Raw genomic sequence first — 17,240 nt, 5'->3', positions numbered from 1 at the left:
TGTGCTTGCTGCCAAGAACCTTTGTAATGCTAGGATCTTTGAAGATATTGGTAGAATACAAACTAGGAGTGCATTAAAACTGTTGCAATGTAAACGTGTGGGGAATTATGCCAGTAACAGCATGCCGGTGTCTGTTTATAATATATTACAATCTATGTCATTCTGTATTAATCTATATTTCCCTTTGCTAGTGGGGGTGGGGAAGGCACTTTGCTGCTGCTGCTATTGAGCTTCCATTCTTGATTATGCAGGGCTGAATCTCCTCATCCAGGGCCACTGCAGAGCACTTCCTCTGGATCTCAGCTCACATGGATGAGGTCCGGCCGCTGGGTGTCGCTGCACGGCAGTCCTGGCCCAGATCCAGTCTCTTATTCTCCAGTTACTGCTGCAAAACCATGAGGACTTCGCCTCCCCCTGCCCAAACAATTCTCAGACCTGCTGCTCTTTTCTTACTTTTCTTTTCTTTATTTATTTACAAATAATTTTTTCTTCATACAAAACATATCACAAATGTTAAGGGCACAGAGAAGAAATCTCATGGAGAAAACATGAGGAGCTGCGTCTTGTGAGGCCGCCAGTCCTGAAGCAGCAGGGGGGTGAGAAAGTCTTCCTCATCTTCAGCAGCAGCCGTCAGAAATGGGCAGTGACCCGATCAATTTCTAACAAGTCATCCAAGATCTAGAGGGAAGAGAAAGAAGTCACAAACATGCAGAAGGGAAATTACACGGATAGAGCGCGGCCTGCACAGCTGGGTCACCTCATCCCTGCAGCCACAAACCTACACCTGCACCATCCAAGGCCTTCCTAAGAGCAGAGCAGCTCAGCGAGTTAGAAAGCTGTGTGATCACCTCATACTGCTAACCTTAATGCACCCCTTCCCCCATGTCCCACTCACCCAGGGGTATCTCCCCCCTCCCCATGCACACCTCACTCCCTCTGCTGACTATGAAGAACATAAGAACATAAGAAAATGCCAAACTGGGTCAGACCAAGGGTCCTTCAAGCCCAGCATCCTGTCACCAACAGTGGCCAATCCAGGCCATAAGAACCTGGCAAGTACCCAAAAACTAAGTCTATTCCATGTAACCATTGCTAATGGCAGTGGCTATTCTCTAAGTGAACTTAATAGCAGGTAATGGACTTCTCCTCCAAGAACTTATCCAATCCTTTTTTAAACCCAGCTACACTAACTGCACTAACCACATCCTCTGGCAACAAATTCCAGAGTTTAATTGTGCGTTGAGTGAAAAAGAACTTTCTCCGATTAGTTTTAAATGTGCCCCATGCTAACTTCATGGAGTGCCCCCTAGTCTTTCTACTATCCGAAAGAGTAAAACCGATTCACATCTACCCGTTCTAGACCTCTCATATGGGTAACACCACAGGATGGAGCCCAATCACGGAAAACTTCTGTCAAAGTTTCCAAAACTTTGGCCCCTACTGGGCATGCCCAGCATGGCACTAACCCTGCAGCCAGCAGGGTTCCCTCTTCAGTCTTATTTGAAAGCTACAGACAGTGCCGAAAAATAAAATAATAAAACGTTACGAACCCAACACCGCGGGGTGGCGGGTAGGTTTCGTGAGGACTAACATCCTGCTGTCCTGTGAGAACACCTGTTACAGGTAAGCAACATTTGCTTTCTCACAGGACAAGCAGAATGGTAGTCCTCATATATGGGTGAGTACCGAACTGAGGATGTCCGAACATGCAGCAAATGTACCCAACGGCGTGCAACAGGCACAACAACTGGGGTGGAATTTGGTAGAGGGCTTCCTGAACCCTAACGGGCAGGCGGAAGGGTGTGGGTACGTCAAATTGTGAAGAGGTTACAAGGACAGATTGGCCGAAGATGGAATCTTGTCTTCTGGCTTTGTCCAAGCAATAGTGGGCTGTAAAGATATGGAGAGAACTCCAGGTGGCAGCCCTACAAATGTCAGGAAGCGGCACCGATCGTAGGTGTGCTACTGAAGTCGCCATGGCCCTCACAGAGTGTGCTTTAACACGGTCTTGGAAAGGAATGCCAGCTTGCTGATAGCAAAAGGATATGCAGTCCACCAGCCAGGAGGAGAGAGTCTGCTTATCCACAGGCTTCCCCAACTTGTTAGGGTGGAAAGAGACGAACAATTGAGTGCTCTCCCTGTGGGCAGTTGTACGGTCTAGGTAGAATGCTAGAGCCTGTTTACAGTCAAGGGTATGCAGAGCCTGTTCCCCTGGGTTGGTACTGGGCCTGGGAAAAAAGGTAGGTAGTATGATGGATTGATTGAGATGAAAATCCGAAACTACATTCGGTAAGAATTTAGGGTGAGTGCGGAGAACCGCCCGGTCCTGCAGGAGTTTAGTATAAGGCGGATAGGTAAGTAGGGCCTGTAACTCACTAACTCTGTGAGCCGAAGTGATTGCCAAAAGGAAAATCACTTTCCATGTGAGATATCGAAGTTCACAAGAGTGAAGAGGCTTGAATGGTGGTTTCATGAGCTGACCCAGAACTAGATTAAGGTCCCAAGAAGGGGCAGGAGGATGTAGTGGAGGCTTGATGTTGAGCAAGCCCTTCAAAAAACGTGATAGAAGGAGTTGTACTGATATAGGAAGAAAGTTATTTTAGGTCCCAAGAAGGGGCAGGAGGATGTAGTGGAGGCTTGATGTTGAGCAAGCCCTTCAAAAAACGTGATAGAAGGAGTTGTACTGATATAGGAAGAAAGTTATTTTTTACTCAACACACAATTAAACTCTGGAATTTGTTGCCAGAGGATGTGGTTAGTGCAGTTAGTATAGCTGTGTTTAAAAAAGGTTTGGATAAGTTCTTGGAGGAGAAGTCCATTACCTGCTATTAAGTTCACTTAGAGAATAGCCACTGCCATTAGCAATGGTTACATGGAATAGACTTAGTGTTTGGGTACTTGCCAGGTTCTTATGGCCTGGATTGGCCACTGTTGGAAACAGGATGCTGGGCTTGATGGACCCTTGGTCTGACCCAGTATGGCATGTTCTTATGTTCTTATAGGGACATCCCCGACCCCTTTATGGAAGGCGGCTACCGCACTGACATGCATTTTGATGGACCTGACTCTGATAGATGGCAGAGATAGTCCAGAAACTTCGGGACTGGACAGGAAAAGGGGTTAAGGGACTAAGAAGAGCACCATGACGTGAACCTTTTCCATTTGTAAGAGTAAGATTTTCTCGTGGAAGGCTTCCGTGAAGCAATCAAGACACGGGAAACTGGTTCAGAAAGGTTAAGTGGCTGAAGGATTAACCTTTCAACATCCATGCCGTCAGAGACAAGGCTTGAAGATTGGGATGGCGGAGGCACCCATCATTTTGAGTGATCAGAAGCGGGTCCTTTCCCAAGGGAATGTGCCTGCGGATGGAGAGATCCTGAAATATTGAAAACCACACTTGGCGTGGCCAGTGAGGTGCTATCAGGATCATGGTTCCCTTATCCTGATGTAACTTCATGAGAGTCTTCGAGAGAAGAGGAAGTGGAGGGAATGCATAGAGCACCCCCTCTATGTCCCTTCAGTAAATAGACTAGCAAAGCCATAACAAGAAGGAAAAACTGAGGGATCAAGTAAAACTCAGCATAAAAACTAGAACCTTAAACTGTAATCGTAAATGGAAAACTGTTGTCCAACGGCAACTTGCCAACAGAACTGTATGAAACAGCTCCACAGAAAGAAGGAAGGGCTCTACCCAAGAGGGTCAAAGAAATAAGAGCAATCGAGCAGTAGATCCCCTGTCAAAACCCCACCAGTCTGAGGGAGGGCGTCTGGACTGATCCATGGTACTACAGGAATGAAAATTAGCAGGTAAGGAATAATTTTCTTTTCCCTATACGTACCAGTACCAGTCCAGATGGTGGGATGTACCAAAGCTTCCCTGAGGGTGGGCCATAGATAGCCCTGTTCGAATGACCCTGTTGCCAAATGATCCAGAAGTCAATGACCGAACATCCAGACGATAGTGGCGAGGAAACGTATGCAGTGACTTCCAGGTGGCCGCCCTGCATACTGCCCGAACCTCCAGCAGAGGTTGTTTCCCCGCTCCAATGTAAGCTGACGTAATGGCCTCCTTCAGCCAGCAGGCGATCGTCGTCTTAGAGGCCAGGTATCCCTTCTTAGGCCCGGACCAGAGGACGAAAAGGTGATCCGAGAGCCGAAAATAGTTGGTCACTTCCAAATAACGCATCAGGCAGCGCTTAACATCGAGTTTGCATAGGTCTCGAGAGTCAACTGATGAGAAAGAAGGCAGTTCCACCGTCTGATTCAGGTGAAAAGTAGAAACCACCTTGGGTAGAAATGAGGGCACTGTGCGCAAGGTAACCCCCAAGTCGGTAAAACGAAAACACGGTTCCCTGCAGGATAACGCCTGAAGTTCAGAGTCCCGGCAGGCCGAACAAATGGCCACCAGAAAAACCGACTTGAGAGTGATGTCCTTGAGAGTAGCGGTCCGTAAAGGTTCGAAAGGGGCTCCCCCGAGGATCCGGAGCACTAGGTTAAGGCTCCAAAAGGGACAAGGAGCTTCGAGTGGCGGCTTCAAATGCTTTACTCCCTTAAGAAACGAACAACATCTGGATGAGAATAAAGTGGAATCTCTGTCCCTCGGTGAAGCAAAGCTCCTAAGTCCGCAACCTGCACTCGAAGAGAGTTATAGGCTAACCCCTTCGCCAAGCCTGCCTGTAGAAACGAGAGAATCTATGTCATCGAGGTGTATTCCGGTTGTGTAGCGTGCGCCATGCACCAGGATTCGAAAACCTTCCACACTCGGACGTAGGCGACGGAGGTGGACATCTTCCGTGCTCGAAGGAGAGTCGAAATCACTGCCTCCAGATAACCACGGCGTCTCAATTTGCGCCTCTCAAAAGCCAAGCCACAAGACAGAAGCGAGCTGCCTCGTTGAAAAATATTGGGCCTTGGTGAAGAAGTTGTGGAAGATGACCGAGACGCAGATTCCCATCCACCGCCAGTTGAATAGGTCTGCAAATCATGGGCGGCGAGGCCACTCCGGAGCCACCAGAATCACTGTGCCTTGGTGGTTCTCAATTCTTCTTAATACCCTGCCCACTAGAGGCCAGGGAAGAAAAACAGAGGAGGAGATGACGGGGCCACAGCAGTACCAGAGCATCAACGCTCTCCGCTCCGTGTTCTCTTCTGCGACTGAAGAAGCGAGGGGCCTTCGTGTTGCAGGCTGTCGCCATGAGGTCTACATGAGGAGTCCCCCAACGGTGGACGATCAGGTGCATCGTCTCCTCAGAGAGTTCCCACTCTCCGGAGTCGAGATGTTGACGGCTGAGGAAATCCGCTTGTATGTTGTCCACCCCGATGATGTGAGGCCGCCAATCGGATCAAATATAGTTCCGCACATGACATGAGTTTGTCCGTTTCCAGTGAGACGTGTCTCACTGGAAACAGTTTAAACTCACGTATATAAACTCACTGGTTTATATACGTCACCATGGTTGCGTTGTCCGAGAGTATCCTGACCGCTCGATGGCGAACGAGGGGCAGGAACTCTTTCAGGGCTAGGCATACCACTCTGGTTTCCAAGCGGTTGATGGGCCACCGCACCTGGACTTTCGTCCACTGCCCCTGCAGAAACCTCATCTGGCAGACCGCTCCCCAACCCGAGAGGCTGGCGTCTGTCGTAACAACTATCCAATTCAGAGTCTCCAAGGATATCCCCTGAGCCAAGTTCTGTGGGTCTAACCACCAGTCGAGATTGTCTTCGGCTACCTGTGGGAGAAACGCCTGAAAGTCTCGTGACACCGGTTTCCAGCGAGAAAGCAAGGCTCTCTGTAGCGGACGTAGATGCGCGAAAGCCCAGGGTACCAGATCTATAGTTGAGGCCATGGACCCCAGTACTTGAAGATAATCCCACGCTGTGGGCGGAGAGAGAGCAGAGAAGTGCTGTATTTGATCCCGCAACTTCTGTGCCCGCTCCGGCCGTAGGAAAACCTTGCCCACCGCCATGTTGAATCTTGCGCCCAGGAAGTCCAACGACTGCGACGGGGTGAGGCTGCTTTTGGCGAAGTTGATGATCCACCTGACCACTCGATAACCCTGGCTCAAGGATTTCGCTCGAATGAGCCAGTTGTCCAGGTAAGGGTGAACCAAGATACCCTCCCGACGGAGAGCGGCCACTACCACCACCATGACCTTGGTGAAAACTCGTGGGGCTGTCCCCAGACCAAAGGGAAGTGCTTGGAACTGAAAATGTTGGCCTAAAACCTTGAACCGGAGAAAACGTTGGTGCGCCTTGAGGATTGGAATGTAGAGGTATGCCTCTGTGAGGTCCAAGGAGGCCAGGAACTCCCTGCGGTGTACTGCCGCTATTACCGAGCGTAATGTCTCCATCCGGAAATGTGGTCCCCTGAGAGATTTGTTTACCAACTTGAGATCCAGTATTGGGCAGAAAGTGCCCTCCTTTTTGGGCACAACAAAGTAGATGGAATAGTGACCCCAGCCCACCTCTGGGGAAGGCACCGGGGTAATTGCCCCCAGTGCGAGGAGCCAGTCCAACATCTGGTGAACTGCTAGCTGCTTCTGAAGTGACCCACAGGGGGAGAAGAGAAACCTGTGTCTGGGGGGGCCATACAAAATCCAATGCGTAACCTTGCTTTAGAATATCTAGGACCCACTGATCCGAAGTGATCTGGACCCACTCCTCGTAGAAGAGAGAAATCCGGCCCCCTACTCTGGATCGTCGCATGGGTCAGCCTGGCATCAATGAGGGAGCTTGGCGGGCGCGCCATGAGACAGTCCGTCCTTGCCGGGTCTGCGCCCTCGAAAGGGCCAGTTCCAAGAATGTGAGCGGGAAGATGGAGTCCGGGGAGTCTGTTGTCTTGTGGGGTTGATTGCGGAAACGATTTCTAGATGACCCGAATGAACTCGTGGACTGCATTTTTGTGAACAGCATTTTCTCCAAGGGACTTGATGATCTGATCCAGATTTTTACCGAAGAGAAACTTGCCCTTAAACTGGAGTGATCCCAGTTGAGTCTTGGAGGAGGAATTCACCGACCAGTTCCAGAGCCAAAGAAGACGATGAGCCGAGACCGCCGCCACCATCGACCTGGCGAGGACCCGGAGCAGATCATACAAGGCCTTTTTGAAATTCGCTGTGAATTCAGGGGAAACAGAGAGAGCCCTGGACATGCCCCCCCAGAGTGACGTAGGCGCGCCCCAGTGCTAAGACAGCGACACCTCCAGAGAAAGAAACATCGGGGCAGGCTCTGCTGCCCATCTTCCACCAACCGCTACCGACGCCGGTGTGAAGAAACAGCTTCTGCAGAAATAAAGGCAAGTTCCTTTTTGAAATTCGCTGTGAATTCAGGGGAAACAGAGAGAGCCCTGGACACGCCCCCCTAGAGTGACGTAGGCGCGCCCCAGCGCTAAGACAGCGACACCTCCAGGCATCGTGCGCCAAAGGGGCTATCCCCTTTGTGCACCCCTTCGTGCAATCCCAAGTGCCGGCAATATATAATCTCCAAATACACCCTGAACATAAAGAAAAAATGGCAATCCATCAACCTTCATCAGAATGCAAAAACAACAGTAACAGAACAAACTCCAATAACAACTGGAAAGTAAAAGGTATGAAATCTAAAACAAATCTCAAATATCAACACACAACAATTAATCACAACACCACTCTATTCTGTAACTATCTAACACTCTCCTTCCTACTCTTTAATGCTCAATCAATAATCAAAAAAATTCCTATCATCAATGACCTTCTCCAAGATGAAAAACCAGACTTTATAGCTATCACAGAAACTTGGGCAAAAAACACTGACACTCTAATAATCAACCAAATCAACAACTCTTCTTATAGAACTTTTTCTTTACCCATACCAAAAAAGAAAGGAGGAGGCTTAATGCTCATCTCCCAAAAAAATCTACAACTGAAACCAATTCCAACAAGCAATTGCTCTCCACTAGAAATTGCATTATTTGATTCTCCACACTTACAAATTTGCCTATTATACTGCCCCCTCAACACTCTCGAAAAAAACTGCTCACCACTTATTAACTTTTTTCTGACCAAACTATCTATTACCAAACCTATAATTATTCTAGGTGATTTCAACCTACATATGGACTCTACCCCCCTATCACCTGCATCCTCATCAATCATTGATGCACTATCATCTCTATGTCTCAATCAAATTATCACTGGCCCTACACACAAGGCAGGTCACACACTAGACCTAATCTTCATCAATACCAAGTTCTGGTCGAATCACCAAATGACGATTTCTAAAATTCCATGGTCAGACCATTCTATCATCCACACAAATCTATTCTCTTATCATAAACACTCAACAAAAAAAAACACCACCAAAACCTTCTCCTATCGTCTACCTTTCTGCATGGAAACCCTTCAAACAAATTTGCAAACTGAAATAACAAATATTGATCTATCAAACAGAAAATGCAACATCTTCTTGGTTCAACATCATGAAAACTATAGCAGACAAGATAAATCCCATAATAACAAAAACAATAAAAGAAACAAAAAATCAAAATCCCTGGTACAACAAAAACATCAGAGCAGCAAAATGGAAACTCAGAAAAATAGAGAGATCCTGGAGAAAAAAACAAAACTACACTTCTATATGCATACAAATCACACAACTTGCCAAATATAAAAAACTCATCTATAAAACATCCAAAAAAATCTCCAAATACCAACAAAGCCTAAGATGCTCTTCAATATAGTAAAAACCCTTACAAAAAACTCTCAAGATGATCAATCACTATCATCACCAAAGATCAGCAGTGATGACTTCACCAACTTCTTTAATGAAAAAAATCAAATTACTCATAAATAACAACCTAAAAAATGCCTCTCAAGACCAGAAACTACTGAACATTCAAACAAAAACCTGGTCCAACTTTGAAACAGCATCTTCCTTAGAAACCCAAATGATCATCCAAAAAATGAATCAATCCCTTGTCTCTATTAACCGGTATGCCAAAGGAGGGGGGGGGGGGGGGGGGGGGGCGTCTGAAGTACGGAATGCTTTAAATCCGAAGTTCAATATGTGTGTGGGGCTTACAATTTCTTAGTTGAGTAATTGCAATTTAGATAGGTGATGTTCAAGTGTTCTAATACCTGGAAGCACATACTGTTGTTGACTGTTACATTGTGTCTCGGATTTTATGGATGCTGTACTATGATATGATTGAAATCTCAATAAAATATCAATTACAAAAAAAAAATGAACCCAGCCAAACACACTATTGATGCTATTCCCATTACAGCAATAAAAAATCTCGATCCATCAATCACCAAAACAATAACAAAAATTGTAAACCTTTCCCTCACTGAAGGAAACTATCCGGAAGGCCTAAAATCGGCCATCAAACCCATTCTAAAAAAGAATAATCTAGATCCAGAAAATCTACTGAACTACAGACCCATATCAAACCTCCCATTCTTTGCAAAAATCATTGAGAAAATCGTCCATACTCGACTCACCGATCACCTTGATGAAAGTAACATCCTCTTTCCTTCTCAATTTGGCTTTAGAAAACAACTTAACACAGAATCCTTACTACTTGCCATGCATGACTTCGTACGCAAAGGTTTTGAAAAAGGCCAAAGTTACCTTCTAATCCTCCTTGACTTATCAGCAGCATTTGATACTGTAAACCACTCTATATTGATTAATCGTCTTTCTGAAATTGGTGCTAACAAAACCACTCTTCAATGATTTTCCTCCTATCTGTCACAAAGATCCTACCAAATACTACTTAATGATTCCCTATCAAAGAAAATCAACTTAGACACCGGAGTTCCCCAAAGATCTGCCCTTTCAGCGACACTCTTTAACATTTATCTTCTCCCACTATGCCACTTCTTTACAAATCTGAATCTAACCCATTTCATCTATGCTGATGATATTCAAATCTTAATTCCAATAAAAAAATCAATTGAAGAAACATATAAATTAACTGCCTATTACCTAAACAGCATCAAGGAATTACTAAACATAAAATTCATCCTCAACTTTGACAAAACTGAATTAATAGTACTTGACAGAAAGAACAACTCTCTGCATACACCAACTCTAAATCTCATAAACCAAAATTCAAGCTCATCTCCAACCAACCATGCCCGCAACCCTGGAGTAATAATCGACAAAGAACTTACATTTAAAAACCATATATCAACAAAAATTAAAGACGGTTATCATAAACTACTTACACTCCGTCATCTAAAACCGTTTCTCTCAAATAATGACTTCAGATCACTCTTGCAATCATTAATATTCTCCAATATAGACTGCTGCAACTCTCTACTCCTCAACTTACCTCTAAACACCATTCAACCTCTCCAAATCCTGCAGAATGCAGCTGCAAGAATCCTTTCAGGTGCCAAAAAGTATGACCACATCACCCCAACCCTCATATCACTTCATTGGCTGCCAATAAAATACAGGATTGAATATAAAGTTCTTTCCATCTACATAAAATTATATATGAAAAACAGAAAAATTGGCTAAGCCCCTACATTCAACTCCATACCCCAAGTAGAAACCTGAGGTCAGCAAATAAAGGACTCCTAAAAACACCACCAACGCACTCAAATCAACTCACCTCTACTCAAAATAGAGCGATATCCCTTGGAAGCCCAAAACTTTGGAACTCCCTCCCAACTAAACTCAGAATTCAAGAATACCTAAAAACATCCAAAAAAGAATTAAAAACTTGGTTGTTCAACAAAGCATATCAAACTACCCAAAGAATCAACTAATCATCACTGCCCTCCATTACAACCTCATGATTAAATGAATATGAGCACAACTATGCTTTTCTAAAATAAGAATGAACTCGTTTTGATCTTAAGCATGAATTTGTTTACTACTAAGCCTAATAACATGTTATGTTTTTACACCCCTTGTTAACCTCTTTATCCCTTATTTTGTAAACCGTGATGATGGCGTTATTTTGACATTTCCGAATGACGGTATATAAAACTCGCTAAATAAAATAAAATAAAATAAATAAATAAATACAAGGCGTCCGCCCCGTAGGCAATCACGGCCTCCAACCTATCTGCCTGGCTCATCTCATCTGGAGGCAGGTCCTGTGAAGTGAGAAGCTGTTGCACCCAGCAGAGACCAGCTCTTTGTGCCAGCGCCGACACCTCGAAGACTTTCTTGAGGTACACTTCTAGTTTCCAGACCTGAAGGTCCCTCAACGCTGTGCCCCCCGTAACTGGGATGGTGGTGCGTTTGGTGACCGCCAAAACTGCTGAATCGACTGTCGGGACCTTGAGGAGCTCGAGGAAATCCTCAGGTAGCGGATATAGCTTCTCCATGACCCTGCTAACCTTGTGTGTAGCCTCGGGTGCATCCCATTCCCTAGAGACCAACTTGCAGGAACGTAGGATGGGTAGGAAAAGCCCTCACCGGTGGCCTGAGCCCCACCAACACGGGGTCCCCCTTCTTTGCCATGGGCTCGGGCCCTGGAGGATCAGGAGGGGCATCGATGTCCAGCTCCTGCAGGATATATGGGATCAAGTCATCCAAGCTCGTCCTTTTGGAAAATGCGGAGGACCCGGGGGTTGCCCCTTCCATCTGGGCCACCAGCAAGGGGTCATCCCTGGCCGGAACCGCGTCAGGATTTCCCCCCTTGCGGAAGGGGGTAGCTTCTGGATGAACCCGGGGTGTCCGGAGATGGTCCCGTCACCCCCCCTCTCTGAGGACCTAATTCCTGGGGTAGAACCCCCCCAGGGAGTGGGTCTGTGCGTACCAGCTTGGGGGGGGCGGGTCCGGTGAGAAGATCCAGGGGCTGTGACATCCGGGCCAAAAATGCATTATGCATCAGAACGATGAATTCCGGTGAGAAGGCTGGAGGGCCCGTGGGAGGTCTAGGCAAGGACTCCCCCGACTGGGGCAATGTGTCCGAAGGCTGCACGGGGTCCAAAACTGGTGGCAGAACCGAAAACGAGGGCTCCGCGTCCTCCTCAGAGGCGCCAGAGTCAGTCGGGTCCTGCCGCAAAATGGCCGCCGTTCCCGTGCTCTGTGGGAACGGGGCCGGACGCTGTCCCCCGCTGTGGTCTGGAGATCGCTCTCCTGGGCCATCCCCCTGCCGTGAGCTGCCCTCCCCACTGGGGAGGCAGCCGGAGCAAAGTCCCTCCTTGAAAGCTGACCCCCGAGACGTCCACATGTGGTGCATGCCGAGGCTCGCGGGGGGGGGGGGGGGGAGGGAGGGAATGCGGGAACTTGTAGACTGGTGGTGCCGCGAGTGCCTATGATCCGGTCCGGCTAACCCCCCCACCGACCACAAATGCCGACCGGGGAATGGGACCTCTCGGCTGGTGGCGGCCCCGGGGAATGTGAAGTTGCGGGGCCGCAGGTCGGGAAGCATCCAAAGGGGGGGGGGGGGGGAGATTGGAGCCTCCAACGTGCACCTTAGCGGTGCAGCGCTATTCCCCTGAAGAAGGATCAAAGACAAGCAAAAAACAACAAGCACTTACCCCAGCAACTTAACCAAAGGAGATAAGAAGAAGAAAGACAAGCCAGGAAGAGAAAGAGAGGAAGAGCAGGCCTGTCCGCAAGTGCTACTAAGAGAGCCAGGTAACCGTGACTCTCCCTAAGAGAAACCTGTCCCGTTTCTTTTTTTTCCAATAAGCAACTTGATCCCTCACAAGTAAAGTGAACAAAGGCAAAAGTAAAAGAGGAATTACTACGCTAAGCCAATGCACTGGGGAGTCGATGATCCCCTGCTCAACATCTGCTGGAGTCAGAAAGATACTGAAGGGACATAGAGGGGGTGCAGGCTTATGTGGCACCTCCCTCGGAACTTTGATCTGACTCCATCTGCTGGACGGGGGACATAACCCACCGTCTGGACTGATCCTGGTACCTACAGGGAACACATTTAAAACTAATCGGAGAAAGTTCTTTTTCACTCAACGCACAATTAAACTCTGGAATTTGTTGCCAGAGGATGTGGTCAGTGCAGTTAGTGTAGCTGGGTTTAAAAAAGGATTGGATAAGTTCTTGGAGGAGAAGTCCATTACCTGCTATTAAGTTCACTTAGAGAATAGCCACTGCCATTAGCAATGGTTACATGGAATAGACTTAGTGTTTGGGTAATTGCCAGGTTCTTATGGCCTGGATTGGCCACTGTTGGAAACAGGATGCTGGGCTTGATGGACCCTTGGTCTGACCCAGCATGGCAGTTTCTTATGTTCTTATGCTTTTCTGGCTCTGCTGCTGGTGTCTCACGCTTTGGCAACCTTGAGGTCATTAGATATGACCACTTTGAGGTCTGGCTTCTGTTTAATGGCTGTTCACACCTGACACTGTCCCCTGGGATTCCTCTATTAATCTCTGGATTTCTACACTGATCTCCATGATCCCATCTCTCTATGAATAATTTCATCCAGCCCAGAGGTGCTTGCATTTTTCATAAGCCTACTGGCTGAGATCAGCTATCAGGGACTGCTGGAGCCAGTTCAATTATGAACTTATACCATCTCCAGTAAAAGCAAGATTTACAAGTGCAGACAAACAGTTCAGCAAACCAGGTCTGACTAATATTGTGCCGATGCCCCTAATTCTCTGAGACCACCTCTCATTGCCATCCAACCCACAGGGTCTTTCAGCAAAGCCCCTCACTACCATCCACCCTGCAGGAACCCCCAGTACCTCCTCCTCACTATCACCCATCCTGCTCCTCACTACCGCCCACCCCACAGGAACCTCCAGCCCCGTCCCTCACTCCTCAGGATCCTCCAGCACAGACCCTCACTCCACAGGATCCTCCACCACCGTCCCTCACCGTCGCCCTCCCCACAGGTTCTTCTATAATGGAATCACAAGTTTCTGAATTTATAGATATTGAAGTGTGTGTTCCTATTGCAAAACAATAGCTGGGACTCTCCTGAGTGCCGGGGGGTAGATTTACTGAAGTGCTGTCACTCACTATGTCCTGGGTGGTGCCGATCTTCTTGGCCAGCTCGGTGCGCTCCATGGTGCTAAGGTACAAGAAGCGGTTAAGGAGTTCCCCATCCAGGATATTGCGCACAGCGTTCTGCAGGATCCGCCGGTCCATGTGTAGCATTCTGGGAAGGGACACAGCAACATCAGAGCCATTCCTGGAGTCTGCAAGCAGTCAGACAGCTTTACCAGGAATGCATCCTGCTGCAAGTCAAGCAGCCTCTCTGTCATTAACTCTGTCCTCAGGGCTGAAAGTGGCATGGCATATCAGAGCAGGGGGCAATAAGCAGGGGTATTTATGACGTTATCCGAGGGTCACATATCATACAGGGAAAGGAAGCTGCAAGCAGGGGATCTGGGGACTGAGGGAGCAGTTACCTGAAAGCCTTGGGGTTTAGGCCGGCGTGGTGAGATAACATCGTGGTGAGAGCGTTCTGTAACATCAGCAAGCGGCGATACGTCTTCTCTTGCATGGGTAACAGAAGCCCCACCCCTCCATCCAGAGTAGCTGCAAAGAGAACACAGTCACGAAGACTGGAACCCAAAACCAAGTCCACAATGTACTGTGAAGCCTCCTCCCCCCACGACTACAAATACACATAGCAGACAGCCCCTGCTCCGTAGAGCTGACAATCTATTTAAGACAGACAAGCACTTACGGAGTTTCATTTGTTATGGAAAATAGTGGCTTTTTACAGTGAATTTGAATAAGGCCAGAGAGGGAGCATGACACACAAAAGAAAATTATTCCTCACCTGCTAATTTTCGTTCCTGTAGTACTACGGATCAGTCCAGACAGTGGGTTATGTCCTCCCTTCCAGCAGATGGAGTCAGAGCAAAAACTGTAAGGACAGTCCCTAATAGGTTGGAGCCCCCTCTGTGTCCCTTCAGTATAAAGAATATCAGTGCCAGAAAGCCCATGGTATGGATCAACTGGAAAACCGTAAACACAACCGTAAATATGTAACGCTTGGAACTTGGAAAAAGAACTGACATACAGACTCACGGAGAAGAACTGGAGCTGGGCTCAATCCAGGAAAGAAAAGGGAGGGCGTCTGGACTGATCCATGGTACTACAGGAACGAAAATTAGCAGGTAAGGAATAATTTTCTTTTCCCTGAATGTACCCGGATCAGTCCAGACAGTGGGATGTACCGAAGCTTCCCTATGTAGGGCGGGCCCTGGATAGCCCAGCACGAAGAACTTGCGCACCAAAAGAGCCAAACTGCGAAGAGGGAACATGTAGGCGATAGTGACGCGCAAAAGTGTGCAATGATTTCCAGGTAGCTGCTCTACAGATTTCATGAGCAGAAACTGAGTGGCTCTCTGCCCAGGAGGTAGCTTGGGAGCGAAGAGAATGAGCCTTAATGCCTGCCGGAGGCGTACGCCCAGCACCTACGTAGGCGGAAGAAATTGCATCTTTTAACCAACATGCAATGGTTGTCTTGGAAGCCTTGCATCCCTTCTTGGGTCCGCTCCATAGGACAAAGAGATGGTCCGTGAGGCGAAAAGGGTTAGTCACTTCCAAATAGCGCTTGAGGACCCTTTTCATGTCAAGTCGCTTGAGCTCTCGAGGACTATCAGCCGGGAAGGATGGGAGCTCTACCGACTGATTCAGATGAAAAGCTGAAACCATCTTGGGTAAGAAAGCTGGTACTGTGCGTAAGGAAACCCCGGAATCCGTAAAACGGAGGGAAGGTTCCCGGCACGACAATGCTTGTAATTCCGAGATCCGGAGAGCTGAACAAATGGCCACGAGGAATACAGTCTTGAGATTGAGATCCTTAAGGGTGGCGCTGGGGAGAGGTTCAAACGGTGGGCTACCAAGAATCTGGAGGACCAAATTGAGATTCCAGGACGGACATGAAGAGTGGAGCGGAGGCCGGACATATTTCAGCCCTTGCAAAAACCGGATAATGTCAGGGTGTGAAGAGAGACAAAGTCCATGAGAATGAGACACAAGGGCCCCGAGGGCTGCCACCTGGACTTTTAAGGAGTTGCAGGCCAGCCCCTTCTCCAAACCTTGCTGCAGGAAGGAAAGGATGTTGGAGATGGAAGCATGGCATGGAGAAACCTGCAGGGTGACACACCACGTTTCAAACACTTTCCATACACGAACATAAGCAATGGACATAGATGGTTTCCGAGCCTGAAGTAGGGTGGAAATAAATTTGTCTTGGTATCCCCGTCATCTCAACCGGCGGCGTTCAAAAGCCAAGCTGCAAGACAAAAGCGATCTACCCGGCCGAAAAATACTGGGCCTTGATGGAGGAGGTTCGTAAGATGTCCCAGCCGTAGGGGGCCATCCACTGCCAAGTTGATCAGATCCGCGAACCACAGCCTTCGAGCCCATTCTGGAGCTACCAGGATTACTGGACCCTGATGAAGTTCTATCCTCCGGAGGACCTTCCCCACCAGAGGCCACGATGGGAACACGTAGAGCAGGAGATCCCGTGGCCATGGAAGGACCAGGGCATCTACACCCTCTGCGCCGTGCTCTCTCCTGTGACTGAAGAAGCGCGCGGCCTTTGCATTCCGTTGCGTGGCAATCAGATCTAGGTGAGGGGTCCCCCATCTTTGCACCAGGAGCTGCATTGCTTCTTCGGAGAGTTCCCACTCTCCCGGATCTAAGCGCTGGCGACTTAAGAAGTCTGCTTGAACATTGTCTACCCCTGAGATGTGGGAGGCCGCCAGGCGGGAGAGATGGGACTCTGCCCATACCATTAAATTGTCGGTCTCTTGGGAGACGTGCAGGCTTCTTGTGCCGCCCTGGTGGTTGATGTAGGCCACTGTCGTCGCGTTGTCTGAGAGAATTCGCACCGCACGCCCTTGTAGTAAGGGAAGGAAATGTTTGAGTGCCAGACGGACCGCCCTGGTCTCCGGACGATTGATAGACCATGTTGCCTGAATGGGTGACCATTGCTCCTGCATTGACTGGGACCCGCATACTGCTCCCCAACCGGAGAGGCTGGCGTCCATGGTTACAATCATCCACTGAGGGATTGCCAGGTCCACTCCTTGCAATAGGTGATCCAGGCTAAGCCACCAGAGCAGGCTGTGTCTGGTCGAATCCGCAAGTAGAAGAGGAGCATGAAACTCCTGAGACACAGGTTTCCAGCGAGAGAGTAACGCCTGCTGTAGCAGATGCATGTGGGCAAAAGCCCACGGCACTAAGTCTATAGTTGACGCCATGGAGCCCAGCAGTTGGAGATAGTCCCAGGCTGTGTGTGGAGAGAGATCCCTGAAGCATTGCAGTTGAGAAATGAGGGAGTCCACTCGATCCTGA

General features: G+C 48.2%; 1 protein-coding gene across 2 annotated transcripts; it reads right to left on the bottom strand.

The window, feature by feature from the left end:
• Positions 1 to 442: 442 nt before the first annotated feature.
• LOC115085835 (cleavage and polyadenylation specificity factor subunit 1-like) lies at positions 443 to 16,997 on the bottom strand. 2 transcript variants are annotated; one of them, XR_003854970.1, is made up of 3 exons: positions 14,333 to 16,997; positions 13,941 to 14,079; positions 443 to 678 (listed from the first exon to the last, which is right to left on the bottom strand). XR_003854970.1 is itself a non-coding variant. In XM_029592312.1 (3 exons), the coding sequence occupies exons 1-3, from the start codon at positions 14,425 to 14,427 to the stop codon at positions 631 to 633; spliced, it is 282 nt and encodes a 93-aa protein (XP_029448172.1). In that variant the 5' UTR covers positions 14,428 to 14,482; the 3' UTR covers positions 443 to 630. The 2 variants fall into 2 exon arrangements, 1 of the variants encoding a protein (XP_029448172.1); XM_029592312.1 differs by having other exon boundaries at positions 14,333 to 14,482.
• Positions 16,998 to 17,240: the final 243 nt, after the last annotated feature.

The sequence above is a fragment of the Rhinatrema bivittatum genome, chromosome 2 (genome assembly GCF_901001135.1).
Source record: "Rhinatrema bivittatum chromosome 2, aRhiBiv1.1, whole genome shotgun sequence".
Lineage (NCBI taxonomy): Eukaryota > Metazoa > Chordata > Amphibia > Gymnophiona > Rhinatrematidae > Rhinatrema > Rhinatrema bivittatum.
The sequence above is the reverse complement of the archived record's forward strand: the minus strand, read 5'-3'. Positions and strand labels throughout refer to the sequence as shown.